This window comes from Mercenaria mercenaria, chromosome 1 (genome assembly GCF_021730395.1).
Source record: "Mercenaria mercenaria strain notata chromosome 1, MADL_Memer_1, whole genome shotgun sequence".
NCBI lineage: Eukaryota > Metazoa > Mollusca > Bivalvia > Venerida > Veneridae > Mercenaria > Mercenaria mercenaria.
In genome coordinates this window covers 53,838,317-53,857,186 of record NC_069361.1, presented here as the reverse complement: position 1 = coordinate 53,857,186, position 18,870 = coordinate 53,838,317, and the positions used below count along the sequence as shown (strand labels likewise).

Here is an 18,870-nt window from a genome sequence, read left to right as displayed (position 1 = left end):
CAGACCATGATCAGACTGCACAGATATGCCAGCTGATCTTGGTCTGCACTGGTCGTAAAGGCAGAATCACTTGCCGCAAACAGGCTGAGGGTTAAATAAATAACACCCAATTTGATCACAATGGCAACCGTATAAAGAATGGGTCATATACAACATAGAGGTAATAAAACAAATATGATTTTACAGAAAATTTGTAATTGCAAATACGCTAGATATGAACAAAACGTTGTTTTACAGTTTTCAGTCTTGGACAGGGCCTGGTGAGTGGGACAATAAAATTTACAGTGTTAACAAACTGACTTGGCATCATTTTATTTCAAGTACTCAAATGATGAAAACAGAATATACAAACATGATAAATAATGTGTTTTCTTACAATTCCATATAATAATAATACCTCCAGCAAACTATCAGAGACTCTCCTTAGAATTTATGTGAAATGTTAATTTTATGTTGCAATGTGTGAATTCTATCTTCATTTCACACTGCAAAATGTCACAAAACACTTCTGTCTCTAAAAGGCAACTAATACAGTAAACTATTGGCAGTTTACAACAAAAGAAATGTTCAATTTGAAGAACAAAAACATCTTTCTATATAAACAAACATTCAAAGTCTGCACTTTATAACAATATTTTGTAAAACAATACACAATATTCCCCTGCATTTATATCTATTTTGAATTTGTTAAAATTCCTCTGATTTATGAATCAAATTTGTGATTTCCGCATAAGTAAACACAGTTTCTCATAACTTCCAATGCTATAAAACAGCAGAAATTTTCTGTAGCACTAGCTATTGACAACCAAAATGAAATTACATAATGTTCAAAACTGTTTTATACAAAGTCAAAAGTTACTGCATTTTATAACTACCCACAATGGCACATCCATATGTAGTATATTCAATGTGTGCCAAGTCTATGGCAAATAAAAGTTCAAAAACATGAATAAGTTTCTGATTTCATGCTTTCCAGTTCATCACTCATTTGCAACAAAATTTTCACTTGAGGAGATTTCAGTATACTTTGTAAAATCCTCCATAATTATAAATTTTACACAAAAAAGTCATGAAGTATTTTCCAGCCTTTGTCAAAGAAACTTGACTAGTTCTTCTCTGACAGTCTCTCTGCACTCAGAAGGCTATAAAGGAGGTTTACTTTTGATGCTTTTAAAGAACACAATTTTACATTATCCGAACATATTCCCCATGCCCCCGCCTCCTTTTCCACCGGCTCCTTGCTGGAACTGTCTCATCATATTCTGTAGACCCTGCATACCTCCTGAAATTATCAAAATATTTCATTTCATACAGTATTTCTGAATATTTGGGAAAAAACAAAATATTATCTGCAAACACAGGAACGTTTTAATGCAAAACTATTTTATTCTCTGAAAATTTGTACATGGCATATTGTGAAAAAGCATCTAGTTACTACCTTTTAAATTTTATCTTGTCAATTTTGGTAATTCAGTGAGCTATTTTCTCTATGTTAAAACATAATGGTCCGGAACAAATACATATAGTTACAAAGGCTATAACTGTGCATGTTCTTTTACATTCTTTTTTCTTTTTAAGGGAATTGTATTACAAAACAAGAGCAGTCACAGGAGACTGTGTGCTTGACTATTTAGAGGCTGGCTAGTGAAACTTGGCACATCTGAGGAAGCCGGAGCTGTCAACAGAGCTGTCAATAGAGTGTTTAATAACTCCAATGGTGGATGAAGATATTGCCGTGGACAATAGCTTGAGTCTGTGTCAAAAATGTTAAATAATAAGAGAAATGAAGATAAAGTGTATCAGAACACTACATAAGTATACAGTGCAACTACACTAGAGCAACATCCTTTGAGAGATACAAATATTGACTGTTATGTAGAGGTTGTTGTTCTGGAGAGATAAATTTGATAGTTTATTTCATTTAATGATGTTGTTACAGAGTTTATGCTTAAGAGAGGGCCACTCTTGAGAAGTTGTACTGTAATTCCAAGCAAAAAGGGGGTGTAATTTATGAAATATTGGTACAAGAGTTATGCCCCTTGTATCATATGTGGTAGATGAACTACTTCAAGTTTGAATCAAATCCATTTAGCAATAACTGACATATAGTGAACATGCAACAAAATTAATCTTAAATTCTAAGTAAAAAGGGCATAACTCATAAATTCATTTACTTATAACTGAGATAGACGGAAAGTGCATCAAAAACAAAACCTGAAATTCTAAGTAAAAGGGGGGATAATTATTTTAATATTGGTACCAGAATTATGGACCTTGTGTCATATGATGTCGGAGATGATGTGGAACAAATACTTTCAGTCAGAATCAACTCCATTTATTAATAACTGAGACAGAGTGAAAGTGGATCAAAACTTTAACCTGAAATTATAATTAAAATCGTGGGGGGGGGGGGGGGGGGGGGGGGGAATCAAGAAAATTAATACTGGTGTGAAAGTTATGTGATAATAAGGAATACCTATTTTATGTTTGAAATAAATCCATCAAGTATTTACAGAGTTAAAGAGAAAGTGCATCAAAACTTTAACCAAGGTTTAGACGCGGAAGGATGCCAACGTCAATGCCGGAACAAGTAGGACAGCTTTCTATACTTTGTACAGTCGAGCTAAAAATACTTTACTTACCCATTTGATGTAAAACTCTCGGATCCATCATTTTTGCCATCTGTGTGTTCAATTTTGCCATCTGTGCTGGATTAACATTCTTACTCATATCACCACCTTAAATCAAAATTGATGTCAGTTACAGCCATTACGTATATTTCAAAAGATCATACTCTCCGCTGAAGTTTAGTATCTGCCTACCTTCTGCAAAGTAGCTAAACTGCTTCCTCATATGATATAACTTCAACCCAGCTATAAACCACATGGCAAGATTTTCCACTTAATCATTTAGGCATGTAACTTGTTATGTATCAAAAATATCTAAACATTAATATCATTGTGATTTACTGGCTGAATCAATCCCTGCCTTTTTATATTGCTAATTCTTCATTCAACAGCTTCTAACTAATCTTAAGATAAATTTGTATCATAGTGTGTCTTATTTTTGCCCTATACAAATAAGTTATTTCTTTCAGGTCCTTTAACTGAAGCAGACATGTATGATTATGTCATTCATTCTGATGAAACAACAGGATATCATCATTTCTTTTCACCAGAAACTGCTGTTTAATTTGCTAATCAGTTTTACCTGTTGTACCTGGTGAATATGCAGTATCAATGACCAAAGTAAGTAAACAAAGTCTACTGCAATTAGAGACACTGTTAGCGAACAGCATGGATCCTGACCAGACTGTGCAGATGCGCCGGCTGGTCTTGATCTATGCTGGTCCCAAAGCCACTATGTTGGTTTTCCCATGGCATGGCTCAAATAGTCACCTTTGAACAATCCCTTAATTCCACCCATCTTCTTCACCATCTGAGCAAACTTCTTGTACTGTGTGAGTAATTCGTTCACCTCCCTAACAGAGACGCCAGCGCCTCGTGCCACTCTCTGAGTGCGACCTGCCTGCTTTGTAAATAATCTCTCACCGTCTAAACTGTCCAATTCTTAAACGGAAAAATGTTGAAATATTTCAAGCTTTGAATAGTTTACGTTTTTAATATTAAAATCAATCTCTACAACCTAGAAATATACAACTAAGTTCTGTTAAATTATTTAATTTCATGGGCACAAAATCCATGGTTTTTGCCAAAAAGATATGAATTTTAAACAACATATTAATGAGAACTTAGCATGTTCTTTGGAATTAAGTCTCACAGAAAATCTACTTAACCACAAATTCCATGAAAATTAGTTCCCCCATCCCAATGTCTTTAAATCAATTGACACTACAAGGGCTCTAAAATTATGGGCCAAAATTGAGATATCATCAATACCTGCAAGATGATCAAAATCGTACCTGAATGGTTCAATATAATATTCTAACAGAAGAACCGAAACACACAAGATTTAGTATACTTTGATCTTTTTTAAGGATAACATGGTGTAATGGCCATATTTCGTATCTTGTAACTGGATGGTAATATTTAAATGAAATTTGGTTACTTTAAGGTACATTCAAAATTAAAAACGTTTCACCGAGAGATTTTTCAAATATTATCATTTTTTGGGGGGAGATAATCAGTACTGAAGTTAACACTGATACCTATGGGAAATATATAATTTCTTTATGAGAATCTGAACTCGAGTTTCGAGAAATGTTTGCGGTAGAAAGCTGCATTAATAATATATGATTCTGATACAAATATCAAAAAGAAATCTAAAATTCCCAGTTGGAATAAGGAGAAAATCATTTTTTCTAGTTTTCAAGGAAGATATCTTATGAAAAAAAAAATTATCAGGGGAGGTAATCTAAAGGAAATTTTTGAGAACTTCTATCACTACATAACTTGTCAAAATGCACCTTATTTCTATCGTTTGATATTTTTAAAGCTTAAATTATCAAGTTGTTTGTATGCTTTTGGTGAAATTGAGGCCTATTACACCATGTTATCCTTAAACTGTGAGTCCTGTAGTTTACTTTGTATACAGTTATGCTATTTTAAACTGAATTGAATAAACATTAAATTTTGACATACATGTATGAGCTGCACCATGAGAAAACCAACACAATGCATTTGGGACCAGCATGGATCCAGACCAGCCTACGCATTTTCAAAGTCTGGTCAGAATCTATGCTGTTCGCTTTCAAATCCTATTGCAATTAGAGAAACTGTTAGCAAACAACATGGATCTTGACCAGACTGCGCTGTTGCACAGGCTGGTCTAAATTCCTACTAGCCACAAATGTACTATGTTGGTTTTCTCATGGAGCGGCTCACACTTATTTGCTAGACAGACATGAAGGAGAACTTCAACATCCTGATTGCAGGATATTTTTAAGCTTTCTCATAAAAGGGCAAACTGCTGGTAGGTACCTTTGAAGTACTAAGCAGAAGGAAATTTTCATTAGCATAAACACATACCTTCATCACTCATACTGTCCATGATGGTCATGAGTTTCTTCAGTCTAGCCATAGATTCTTGCTCTCCTCCTTTTGTGAGAAAATCTGAACTGAAGCCGGGAATCATGTTCTGTGTAAAAGTAAGTAAAATATAAAAATTTAGCATTTCAAAAACCTTTTCCTGTTTTAGATTTTGCAACTGATCTTTATAACTATTACTTAAGAAAAAGTAAGTTCCCAAACGTTGTTTATCGTAGAATAACCCGAGTTTTGAGTTCTAATGCGTAAGAATATATCACGAAGGCCGTAGGCCTGAGTGATATATTGTTTCGCATAAGAACGAAAAACTCGGGTTATTCTACAATAAATCACACTTGGGAACTTATTATTTCGATTCTAACACGACATACCAGTATCAACAGTGTTAGAAAAATGGTAACTACTTTTTACGACCGTGCTACGCACCTGGATTGGATGACATCATTGCACGCGAGTGGTTTATTGCAGAATAACACAAGATAGATTTTGCTCAACATGTATGTAGGTTATTTGCTGGTCGTGTTATAATTGATTTTTAATGGCTTACTGAAATTAAATGCTATACAAAATTCTGATAATCTTGGTGTTTATAATAGTCATCACTGGTAAAGATATAAATTTGGACATAAGATTTAAAAAACTTTAAAAACTAGAATGTGTCTGTAGAACACAGGGTGTGCCCCCCACTGGTACATTTGTCACAAATAAGTGGCAATAATTCAAATGTTTGCAGTCTTAATGGGGTATAGCCTCAACAAACATTTTATGAAAAGGATTCATTATTCTGGGCGCTGTACTTTTTGAGCTATGAGCATCACAAACAAAAAATCCACTATTTTGGCTATTTCAAAGGCCATAACTCTGTAATAAGAGCTAAGGTTCTCAAGAAGAATGCCAAGTGTGCAAGGTCACATCACGAATAAAGACTCCAGCAAGGTTTCCTGAATTTACATCAAATACTTTTTCAGCTAGATATATAATTAGGTGAAAAAGTGCATTTTTTTACTATTTCAGGGGCCATAACTTTAAAAATAAGGGGTGGAGCCAGACAAACAAGAGCTGTCGGATGACAGCGCACTCGACTATTCAAAGAATTGATTGAAGAATGGGGTCAAAATATTTCCGTAGATTTTCAGACAAAAGAAAAAAAGGGATTAAACAAAAAATGTTCCTGTATTTGTGGATTTCGATTAGTCTTGCACTAAATGGCAATGTGTGACCATGATGGCAAATATGTTAAGTTATATGTTAGGCAAAATATGGACTTGTATGAAAAATTTAACTAATTTTCAAGTCCAAAAAGGGTCATAATTCAGTCAAAATAGTTGACAGAGTTATGTACACTTGCCTATAGATGGAAATCATGTTGATATACTAGTGTTAAAAGTTTCAAAGCCACAGTTCAAACAGTTTTGACAAAAATTTCAAAGTCCAAAAAGAGCCATAATTCAGCCAAAATAGTTGTCAGAGTTATGTACTCTTGCCAACAGATGGAAATCATAATGATAAACAAGTGTCTAAAGTTTCAAAGCCATATGTCAAATAGTCTTGACAAAACATGGATATATACGAAAACAGAACCAATTTCCAAGTTCAAAAAGGGCCATAATTCTGCCAAAAAAGATGACAGAGTTATGTACTCTTGCCTATTGATAGAGACTATAATACTGAACAAGATATAAAAGTTTCCAAGCCATATGTCAAACACTTTACACAAAATATAAACTGGTATGAAAAAATTAACCAAGATTTCTAAGTCAAAAAGGGGCAATAATTCAACCAAAATGCTTGATGGAGTTATGTACTCTTGCCTACAACTGGACATGGTGATGGTAAACAAGTGTTGAAAGTTTCAAAGCTTTATCTCAAAAGACTTTGTCAAAATATGAACTGGTACGAAAAACTTAACCAAGATTTCTAAGTCAAAAGGGGCCATAATTCAGTCAAAATGCTTGACAGAGTTATGTTCTCTTGCCTATAACTGGACATGGTGATGGTAAACAAGTGTTGAAAGTTTCAAAGCTTTATCTCAAAAGACTTTGTCAAAATGTGGACTGGTACGAAAAACTTAACCAGGGTGTGACGCCGACGCCGACGCCAACGCCGACGCCGTGGTGAGTAGGATAGCTCTACTTATTCTTCGAATAGTCGAGCTAAAAATTAGAGGTGTGCAAGTTTATATCATGATAAAGACTTATGCGAGTTTTCAACCATTTATATTAAATACTTTTTGAGCTAGGTGTGTCACAAGGTGAAAATGTACATTTTTGACTATTTCAGGGGCCATAACTCTAAAAATAGGGGGCGGACCCAAATGAAAAATAGGAGGTGCACAAGTTCATATCATGATTAAGACTCATGCAAGGTTTCATGAATCTATATCAAATACTTTTTGAGCTAGGCATGTCAGAAGGTGAAAATGTGCATTTTTGACTACTTCAGGGGCCATAACTCTGAAATTGGGGGCAGACCCAAATGAAAAATAGGAGGTGCGCATGTTCATATCATGATTAAGACTCATGCAAGGTTTCATGAATCTATATCAAATACTTTTTGAGCTAGGCGTGTCACAAGATGAAAATGTGTATTTTTGACTATTTCAGGGGCCATAACTCTGAAAATAGGGGTTGGAGCCAGATGAAAATTAGGAGGTGCGCAAGTTCATATCATGATTAAGACTCATGCAAGGTTTCATGAATCTATATCAAATACTTTTTGAGCTAGGCATGTCACAAGGTGAAAATGTGCATTTTTGACTATTTCAGGGGCCATAACTCTGAAAATAGAGGGCGGAGCCAGATGAAAAATAGGAGGTGCGCAAGTTCATATCATGATAAAGACTCATGCAAGGTTTCATGAATCTATATCAAATACTTTTTGAGCTAGGCGTGTCACAAGGTCAAAATGTGCATTTTTGACTATTTCAGGGGCCATAACTCTGAAAATAGGGGGTGGAGCCAGACGAAAAATAGGAGGTGCGCAAGTTCATATCATGATAAAGACTCATGCAAGGTTTCATCAATTTATATCAAATACTTTTTGAGCTAGGCGCGTCACGAACTTCGGACGGACGGACGGACGGACGGACGGACAGACGGACGGACGCACGGACAAGAGCAAATCTATATGCCCCCACCACTCATGGGGGGGCACAAAAATAGAGAAAATCTGTTTGTTTTAGTGAAAAATCAAATGTCAGATTACATCAATACTCAATTTGATGTTGTGTGTCAATGATATAAACTGTATGTTCTTTTCCATAACCTTGTCTTGCGACACAGATGAAAGAAGCAATAATACCAAGAAGTATTCATGCCTTAACAAGGAGCAGCATTTTCAAAAGAAAAATCATTCTCCTGAGTGTACGACTAAAGGTGTTGTTTATTAAGGTTTTAAGTTTGAATGTGAAGGTAATGAGGATAAAATTCATTTATACATAGGTCAGTTGTAGGTCTTGCCACAAGAATTGTTGAGTGTGCATATTAATTCAAATGTACCTGAAACGGCAAGATATCTTGTACAGACTGACAGACATTTCAATCCCTATATGCCCAGAGGCATAAAAATGAAGATGTCTTTAAAAAAATTACCATTATCTGACCGAATGGTCCCATCTTCATAATATTCTGGAACTGTTCATACATGTCTCTTAATGTGAAATGACCTGAAATATACATGTAATCCTTAGTAAAATAATAATGCACAACTACAAATTATATTTATAGTTTTCAAACACTCACATTTCAACCTGGAAAATTTTAAAGTGTAGCATATTTGAAGTTACATGAATCTATCCTACAACAAGCTTTTGAGTGATTACTGTGTAGTTGAAAAAGTTTAAGATTAAACATTTGCAAATTTTGTGACTTCAAAAATTCATAAAAAAATACAAGCCAGCCTTAATTTCACTGTTTGCCAAAACAAGGCAGCATAGATTTGGCTTTGGCAGTTCAATCTTCAGCAGTACATGAATATTTCCACTCGCAAAATGTCTTGATTCAACAGTTCACAGACTTTTTGACCAGCAAAATTGTCCATTTATACAGTACTGTCTTAGTTTATAAAGCAAAGCTCAAATAGCAACTTTCTAGCTATTAAAATAATGGAGGAAGACATGAAGGACACGCACTCAGTATAAACCATAGCCTTTCCTCATTCTAGCTGGATGACTTCCTCAAATGACATCAGAAGCAAGGCATGAACCTTACAGGTTAGGTGCAAGTGATTCAAACTCAGTGACTTGATCTTCTCTGGGAGTTCAAAGGCATTAAAAATCAGTGTTTGAGGCATACATTCTAAATAATGTGTAACCAAAGACAACACTATTACAGGAATTATGATTTACAGTACCTATCATTATAATGTTTCTCACCTTGTTTGATTTTCTTCATTAACTCTTCATTATCATCTAGTTTAAGTTCATTGACTTTGTCTATCAGCCCTTCTATATCTCCCATACCTGTAAAAACACAGAATTAAACAGTTTTACCTGAAATGATCAGAAACAATATACAGAAGTACTCCATTAAGGATTACTAGAAATTTCATAGCACATAGCCTGAGGTTTAAAGCAGCAAGGTAGAACTTGATATGGAATTCCATGGCATACTTTCCCTTTCAGGTAAGCAATTTGATTGTATCTGACATACTGAAGTGGTAAGAAAAGTATCAAGAAACACTTTTTTACAGTTAAGGTCTTCTAGAATCTTACAGCTTTGCATAAAATTTCTTTTATTCCATTAATATAATAGCACTTAGCATATTATGCTCTGAAGATCTGGATATAGACCAAAAACATTCCTACTGAAATCACTGCAACTGTCTATACCAAGAAGATTTAAACACAAGATAAAAATAAAATCTGCTTTCACATCAACAAACTTGGCAAAAACATGTAAAACTTCAATGATTCATGAAGAGACAGACATCAAACATATTGATTTCTTCAAAATAAAATTCTTTGACGTATACCGGTATATGAAAATATATTTTTAGAAAATTGAATTTTATTTTTTTTTATGGGTTTTATGTCAACACCAACACAATATAACATCATACTGCAACTTTTCAGCTATAATGGTTGAGGGAGGTTCCAAGTGCCTTTTTCTGCATGATTTCAGACACAGACACAAGGTTTGGACCTCCAACCTTCCACAAGTCGACTGGGAAGCTTCATCGTGTTAATAGATTCTGAAATCTATTCAATGTTTGGAACCAAACAGCAGCGAGGGGCAAGTGATTCAAAATCAGTGACATTAACCACTTGGCAGTAATTGTATTAGCGAAAATAAAATCATTTATTTACGATTTTTCTTGAAACAATGACTTGAAATTTTAGTCTATACAACTTTAATAAACTATTTCTCAAAATGGTGTTACAGTAGAAATTGCACTCATTTTCAACTGTATAACAATATAGCTAAAGACTGGTACTTATGACCACTACCCGTGCATTCCAAAATCAGTATGTGACAAAATACCATATTTTCTTTTAGATAATACTCATTGTTTTCCAATTCTTTGACAATTTTATTCTTTCCACATTTAGCAAATGGCTGACAAAACATTTTCAACGAGTTTTCGGTGAAATTCAAGCAGTGTCTTCTTCAAAATTCAGCATTTTAAGCTTTGTTATGATTTTACACATTTTCAAAGAGTTTTCAAAGACAATCATATTTTTCAAGGACTAAGGTTTGTGTGAACCCACTCCCAGTGCAAAGACTATGATGAAAAATAAAAACAAGCCTATGATTCATACCTAGAAGTTTGCTGACAAAAGGCTGCACTTTGAAAGGTTCAAAATCATCTGTATGTTCTCCTGTACCAATAAATATCACAGGGCTCTTTGTTGCTGCAACTCTGAAAAATATAATAATGAGTCGCGCCATGAGAAAATCAACATAGTGACTGCGACCAGCATGGATCCTGACCAGTCTGCGCATCTGCGCAGTCTGGTCAGGATCCATGCTGATCGCCAACGGTTTCTCTAATTGTAATTGGCTCTGAAAGCAAACAGCATGGATCCTGACCAGACTGCGCGGATGTTCTGGCTGGTCTGGATCCATGCTGGTCGCAAACGCACTATGTTGGTTTTCTCATGGTATGGCTCAATTATACAAATTATCAGTTACAGTAAACTGGAAATTTATTGCTTCGCTTTTATTCTGCACTTTAATGAACATTATAACATGGCTTGATTTTTTTGTCTGTTAAAGAAGGATGTCAAGGGTCAAGTATTATGTGAAGTACAATGGTTGACATACACATCTGTGAGAGACCATTATGTAGTGACATGGCTTACAACATAAAATAGACTCGTGACGTCCAATTCATTATTGCAAGGATGAATAAAGTTTGGAACATTTTTTTCTCACCTTGTTTTATATTTAACCTTCAGGCTAAAAAAGCTTTTGGTTCATTTCCTGCACATCTGAACAATGGCAAACGAGACAATAAACAACATATAGGCCTTGGTTATTTGGTAAGCAGCCTTACTGGCATGACTGGTAGCTGAATGTAAACCACAGGAAGGTCACAACTACAAACTTCCTCATGTAACGGCTATCCCAAAACACTGACTCAAGAGAGATTCAATTTTTTTAATTAATCACATATTATTTTCTTCAGGAACTTTTTACCTATGTAATACAGTGCTACAAAAGCATTTTCTACTGGTGATTTTTCTGTCATAAGAAAAATACAATTTAACTTACGCACTAAGCGCTCCACCACCTTTAGCATGACTGTCTAACTTTGTGATGATAACTGAACCAACATCTACTTTCTCCTTAAAGGCCTTAGCCTGAGCTTCACAAGCCTGTCCTATAGAGGCATCCATAACGAATATAACATTGTCTGGAGACTGAAATCAAAAATAAATTTTGATTAAAAGTTGATTTATTGGGATTTCATGCCATATTTACACATTTTTTTCAGTCCAGTAGTTGCTGTCAAGTAACCTAGTCAGAGTTCAATACCCTCTCCTCATACCCACACAGTCCACATAAAAGTAAAAGGTGGAAGACCAAACACTTCAAATGTACTATTTTTTGTCAAAGTGTTATCCAGAAAAACTTCTAATGTATTGTCTTCAGTCATATCATAGCAGACAACATCCACTTCAGACAACAGGAATGACCTCTAATTATAGAGTATTAACTGTTAATGTATAATGGCAGTGTTATAAATGAAACACTGGCATCAATGAGCATCCAATCCTTGACTTTTAGAAGAAATATGTGACTAAAAATGCTCATACTGTATGTTACAAGGTAGGTTGGATATTAAGTCATTCAGAAGTTGCTTCCCTTTGACCAATTCTTACATTTAGTAACCAGTCAAGCATTGCAATAAGTTCTCGCTGTTTTATGATTTTAGTCACATGACACCGCTTTTTCTTCAGTTGTCCGACATGTTTTCAAGGGGACAGGTTGATTTGTGTTATCAGGAATAATATATTGATTATGGAGGCCTTGAGGATTTTTTTAAGGTCAGGAAATGTTTTTGTTGTCTTGCAATTTATTTCTAAGACAAGTTGCAAATGAGCTGTGTTTACTTGCATTGTGTTTTTAATACTTTATTCATGTACAGGCATTGTTTACATGACTGATAAATTCTAAAATGGTGGCATATTTTAGCTTGTTTGCAGTAATTCTAAGAAATCACTGTTTCTATCCTATTGTACACCTTGTTTTGCAGCCTAATAAAACATGGTGGCAGTTGTCAGTAACAGTAACCATCTCACTGAAGGAGTGTATTTGTGTGTGTGTGTGTTTGACGCAAGAGCCCAATCCACAACTGGTATGTATTTTTGTATGTCAACTATGTGATATTGTTATCTTTTTCTTATTTCATGGGTTCTACTTATTTTATGTTAAATAACCATTGAGCCGGCCACTTGACAGGAAATACCAACATCCATTTGTTCTACATTGCTTGATGATTATTATGTTGAAGATGTTATGTATAATTATGATTGTATAGTTTTAAATTTATACATGTATGTAAATGATCTCTATGCAAAAGTATTTAGTGCATTTGTACTTATTTGATTTCAGAGCTTGAGAACAGAGAGATTAGCAGATCTACGATTATGAGTGAGATACGAAGTGAACTTGAGTACATGATCAGATGTCTACAGAACTTTACAATATGTGTTATTTATCAACTTATTTAGGCAGCCGCACCGAGATCATTTAATGATGGACATTAAATCATACAGTCGAACCCACCTCGCCTTTTACTTATTCCTTCAAGTTATATTTTAAAAGGCATTAAGAAGGCCAGGTAACATGTATCTAATCATTATTGATAACTGTGTGCAACTGTAACAATTATCCGACATGCTTATAACTTTCAACTTTTTCAAGAATGATTCAAAAGAGTTGACAAGTTCTGCTGACCGACTTCAATTGTTTTTTTTTTTCCAAATCCAAATGCTAACACATCACAATACAGACTGTGTAATTTCCAATTTACATAAATATGCTACATACTACTGTTGTATACACTTGTAACATTTCTTCAAAGAGAGAATCCTCCTGTTTGTGACGACCACTGGTGTCCACTATGATGATCTCAAAATTCTCCGACTTAAATTTGTCAACACCATCTTTAGCAATCTCAACTGGATCTATTTCAGTGTAACTGTAACAGAATGTAAAATGAACCTGTAGAAATTTGTAATATATCAAGGCATATTTGCTTCAATAATCAATTTTACAAATAAAATTTTACACAGAATTACACTGTACACATCTTAGCACATCCTATTTTTAAGTCCTGTTATTTTTTTCACATTTTATGTGCTGTTTTTCCCCCTGAGAATGTTTAACAAGCATATATTCACCAGAATTTCAATAATGTAGAAATTTTTATTGGCCAGGGCCTTAATGCATCTTTACAAAGGAACTTCCATTTCGAAAAAGTCCCCTCTTGCCCTCAATACACTGATGCTGATAATTTTTAATCAATCTACCATGTCTCTTTAGTAGTCAGAAAATAAATTACTTTGCAGTTTACAGCTGTAAGGCTGATAAATAGTTTGTAACAATTCAAGTGATAATATCACATATTCAATATTACCTTCCGTAATATGGTATTCTAGCCTTTGTTGCATTCTGTTTGAGCTGATCAAAGGCTCCGGCACGGAATGTATCGGCACAAATCAAACACGTCTTCCATCCTTTCTTCTGATAGTAATATGCAAGCTATAATATGATAAAATTTTGTTGTGAATATTTCAACATATCATACATATAATTTTGAAACAAGTATGCAATCACAAGCAACCACATTTTATATAGTATTTTGAACTGAAAAAAGCAGAAATTGAATGAAATTTATTTCCTTCTTTGTTAGGTCAAAAGTACACAATTCAAGTCTGAAGGCAAATTTCCAAAATGGAGGAGGACACTCAAAGGAACTCCTCCGACCACTTTTTCAGGAACAGGCCTTTCCAGATTACAGTACTGAATTACTAACTAGTATTAACTCAATATTTACTCAATAAATTGCATTCTGTTTGTTTGTTTTGGTTAAACGCCATTTTTCAACAGCATTTCAATTTAAGCAATGGCAGAAAGTTAACCTAACCAGTGTTCCTGGATTCTGTACCAGTATAAACCTTTTCTCCACAAGAAACTGTCAACTTCCCCACATGAATAAGATTGTAGACGAATGATTTCAGACACTATGTCTACGGAGAACACACGCCCCACCCAAGGATCGAACTCACAATCCGTATATCTGCGTTCTCCATATTGAGCTTAGCCAATAGGCAGCATTCTGTATCAACATTTCAAGAACATCAATAAACAACTATACCAACTGTCTGCAATACCTTTGTACATGTGGTAGTTTTACCGCTTCCTTGCAGACCCACAAACATGATAACATTGTTTCTACCTTTTGTTGGCTGCCATGCTTTTACCCCTGGATCAACAAGCTTAAAATGGACAAAGAACAGCATTAAATAAATCAGTTGCATAAAATGAATTAGTTTAAATGATGAAAACTACAAATTTACATAGAAATACATTGCAACTTTTAAAACTCTTTTTTTTTTCAAAATGAGGAATTATTATAAAAGTCATATTAATCAAATAAAATGGCATTTCAATTGTAAATTTTTAAGTGTCTACAACACATGTACGTCTCTGTAAAGGGTTAGACAGAATTGGAAGATAAGATTATAAGATGTAATGAAAGTCCACTGAACAGATCAGCTACTCACTCACATCTCTTTCAACAAAACGTAACAGTCATACTCTCAAAGTTTGTTAAACATGTATTTTAATAATTCAACAATGGCATTTGCCATTTGATGCATAACACACACCATAGTTCGACGCTCCAGAATAAGAAGAGCATAAGTGTTAGTTACGCCCTTTTATGAATTATACATTTTTTGAAACTACACACCAAGGGGCATAATTCTGTAAAAAAAAATGTTTGTGACAAACTGCTGTGTTGACCAAATTCACCAATAATAAAAGGGCATAAGTGAAAGGTTTTTCAGAATCACAGTAATAGAAGGGCGTATCTGCACTTAACTGTTTTACCAGGAAAGTCCACTTACGCCCTTAGAATTAGAAGGGCGTATCTGTCATAGAGAGTTTTTTCTTTTTGCCAAAAACTACGACTTTCCAGTTACGCCCTTCTATTCTGAGGCGTCGAGTTGTAAGAAAATGTTTCAAAGTAAATAATGTGTCTGGGATGTGTTATAAATGCTTTACACATTTATTTAAAGCCAGTTCTCACTTCTTGCATAATTTGTCATTATTTTATCATGCAAAGGTATTCAAACTTTTTGGTGAGTGCCTATCCATAACCTTTACCCTGCTAAATTTCCAAAATGGACTGGTTTATTATTCAACCTGATCTTGGTCTGCACTGGTCGTAAAGGCAAAATCACTTGCCGCTAACAGACTAAAGGTTCAGAAACATTGTATCATACCTTGACAAGTTCCTTGTAAACTGCTGACTGTATCATCCTCCTCTTGTTGAGACCCCCTGCCATCTCATCAAAGTCAATGATAGACCTTGAAAAAAAACAAAAACTAAACTTAGTATGCTTAGTGGACAGAAAACATTAAAACTCTGTAGTAATCAGAACTAGACAGCAGTGTGAACAGGAAAACTTTATGGCCATAACAATTTTCTTAGGCTTTTGCAAAATATTAGCAACAAGTTGAATTGTGATGCTAATAATCTCATTCTGGCGAATCCATGTCATTTTTTAAAGAGACAAGAGCTGTTTGTAAACAAATATGTCCCCCACCCAACCATGGCCTGGCGTAAGAATCTGAGTGTGGAATTTTCCGTCTTAGGCATTTTGTGACCTTGATAGGGATCATCTTCTATATTGCCCATAAACAACCATGCTATAAAGTTGATGACCATAATATCAACGAGTTAAAGATAATGATCAGAAACCATTTTAAGTTTCAAAGTCAATGTGACCATGACCTTCTACGTAATCTACCTACTGACCAACAAAACAATAGAGGTCATCCAGTGACCACAGACACTCGTCCTACAGTTCTACAGTCCTTAAGGTCAAAGCATTCTCCATTAATTGATCAGAAACTATTTTCAGTCTCACACACAGTTAATGTGACCTTTGACCTACTGTAACCCAAAACTATATAGGTCATGTACTACCACAGGAAATCATCATATATGATAATGAGTTTGACAACTATAGGTCATAGTGTCTGTTGTAATTAAATGGAAACTGAATGATGGACTGACAGAAGGACAGATCAATCAGCATAATATTTGCCCTATAAGACTGGAGACATGAGTCTGCTGGACATACAATATCACTAAACATATGAGCTGTCATTATTACAAACAACTATTACAAGCTAATTTAAACATAAACGCTTGAATTCCTGGGGAGAAATGGACAATCAGTTATGAAACAAGGCGGATAAACTAAGTTCTATTTGACCCTTGATACATCGAACACAACATTACCCAACTGATAAGACTAATCTCATCCACTTTAGTTAATACATAATTTATTTTAGGTTGATTGTGTAGGAAGTTCTACAACTTATATTAATCACTCTTGACACCTCATTCCTGATGGAATCCATCGCCACAAGGGTATGAGAGATGAGGCCAGTTTCCCTTTTAATGCTGAGCGCCAAGCAAGGGAGCTAATGGTACCATTTTTCAAGTCTTTGGTATTTTTTAAACAAAAAAATAGTCTCTAGTCCTGAACTTTTTCTGTGTATATACAAATAAATAAAACCTAAAATGCCATTCTTTAGTAACTTCGTGATCGTTGGGGACTTTAATTCTAAATTAGAGACACATTCAAAGATTTACCTGACATTTTCCCTCAATTGTTTAACAAGACGTACATTGACATCAGCTTCAAGCAATGCTGAACATATTTCTTTCAGCATGCCATTCAACACCTGAAAACATATAATATTAAATTATAACGAATATTTACAGTGCATCATCTGCTGCTGATTTAAGGTAACTTGACATGAACAACCAAGATGGCGTCACGAAATTGAGGTTGGTCACATTATTTACTTGTATAGACTATATACTGCTACAGAGGTCTAAAAATGCATTAAAATCATTTAATACACACATATACAATTGTAAAAATGCATTTAATTTATAAAATTATAAAATCAAATGTTCTGGAACTAACCATGAAAACTAGTCAATTTTTGTGCACATTTTGCAGAAAAGTTGTGTATCTAAACTGAAAAAAAATTATATCCTCATAACTTTGAATATGTCCTTCAGGTGTTCCACCTATAAACAAAAGAACTTATCCACTGAGTTTTATGCTATTTGCTCTGTAATTTCATCAGTAAATTATAAATTTCTATATTTTACACCCTAAAAAGTTGAAACCTGCCTGCAGTATGAGGGTCGTTAAAAAAATTTGAAGTACATGTAAGTTTACTTTGTCCGTATTTCTGAGACTTTACATCCTCACATATTAAGAGTTTTGAGTGATGTGTTCATTTCTTAGTAATTTTGCATTGTTTTTATTTTAATTTTATAAAATGTTTACAATATTTTCAATCGTGTCCTAGTTCAAATATGTTTGCTACTGTTTGAATAACCCTCAATGTCAAATCTTCACTGACTTGCATGGAAATCTCATGGAAAGTGTGGATCTTAGGCCATACTAAATTAATGTATGTTTAATGTAATTGATAAAGTACATTTTCTTGATTTTCTGTTGCCTCCCAAGAAATATAGAGCCAGTTTAGATGAGGATTTCTGCATTTGAACATGCAAGGGTCATAAAACATAATGTAATATACCCAAAATCAGCTATGTTTGGGTTCACTTTCCATTCATAGGACTGGGAGCGTTTTATGATAAACATATTTTTGGAATTGCATAGCCCCTTGTTACTGAATTTATTTGCAACAAAATATTGAAATTTATAATTTACTGATGAAATTACAGAGCAAATAGCATAAAACTCAGTGGATAAGTTCTTTTGTTAGGCCTAAATTAAAATTAAGTTTGTTTGACCTTTACCGACCCAGTATTTTTACAGTGGGTAGGTAGGTAGGTAAATAATTTTATTATTTTTTAGTTTTTTAAATGTTTGTTGTCTCAGTAATAAAGTCTATTTATTAATACCTATTGCTTGTAGATAATCTCTATGCTCTGTTAAATGTATGCTTGCAATATATAAACCCCTAGCCCTATTCATGCACACACAATATGGGCACAGACTTAATTTGCACATAAGGCAAAGTTCACCAAGTATCTTTCATGTCTACACTTTTTCTTTATATATATATCAAAAGTGTTTTCATGGTTGTTTTCACTACATCTTAAATGTACAAGCCCCATGTGGTTCTGAGAC

The 18,870-nt window shown here is 34.3% G+C and overlaps 1 protein-coding gene across 1 annotated transcript; it reads right to left on the bottom strand.

Moving 5' to 3' along the window:
- Positions 1–296: 296 nt before the first annotated feature.
- LOC123537329 (signal recognition particle 54 kDa protein) lies at positions 297–17,446 on the bottom strand (the record flags this gene model as incomplete). Its single annotated transcript, XM_053548018.1, has 13 exons — positions 297–1,282; positions 2,643–2,738; positions 3,399–3,569; positions 4,989–5,097; positions 8,597–8,670; positions 9,379–9,465; positions 10,765–10,865; positions 11,720–11,868; positions 13,502–13,652; positions 14,091–14,215; positions 14,848–14,952; positions 15,964–16,048; positions 17,346–17,446. Coding segments are annotated over 13 exons (1,446 nt in total), but the record flags the coding sequence as incomplete, so codon positions are not given.
- Positions 17,447–18,870: the final 1,424 nt, after the last annotated feature.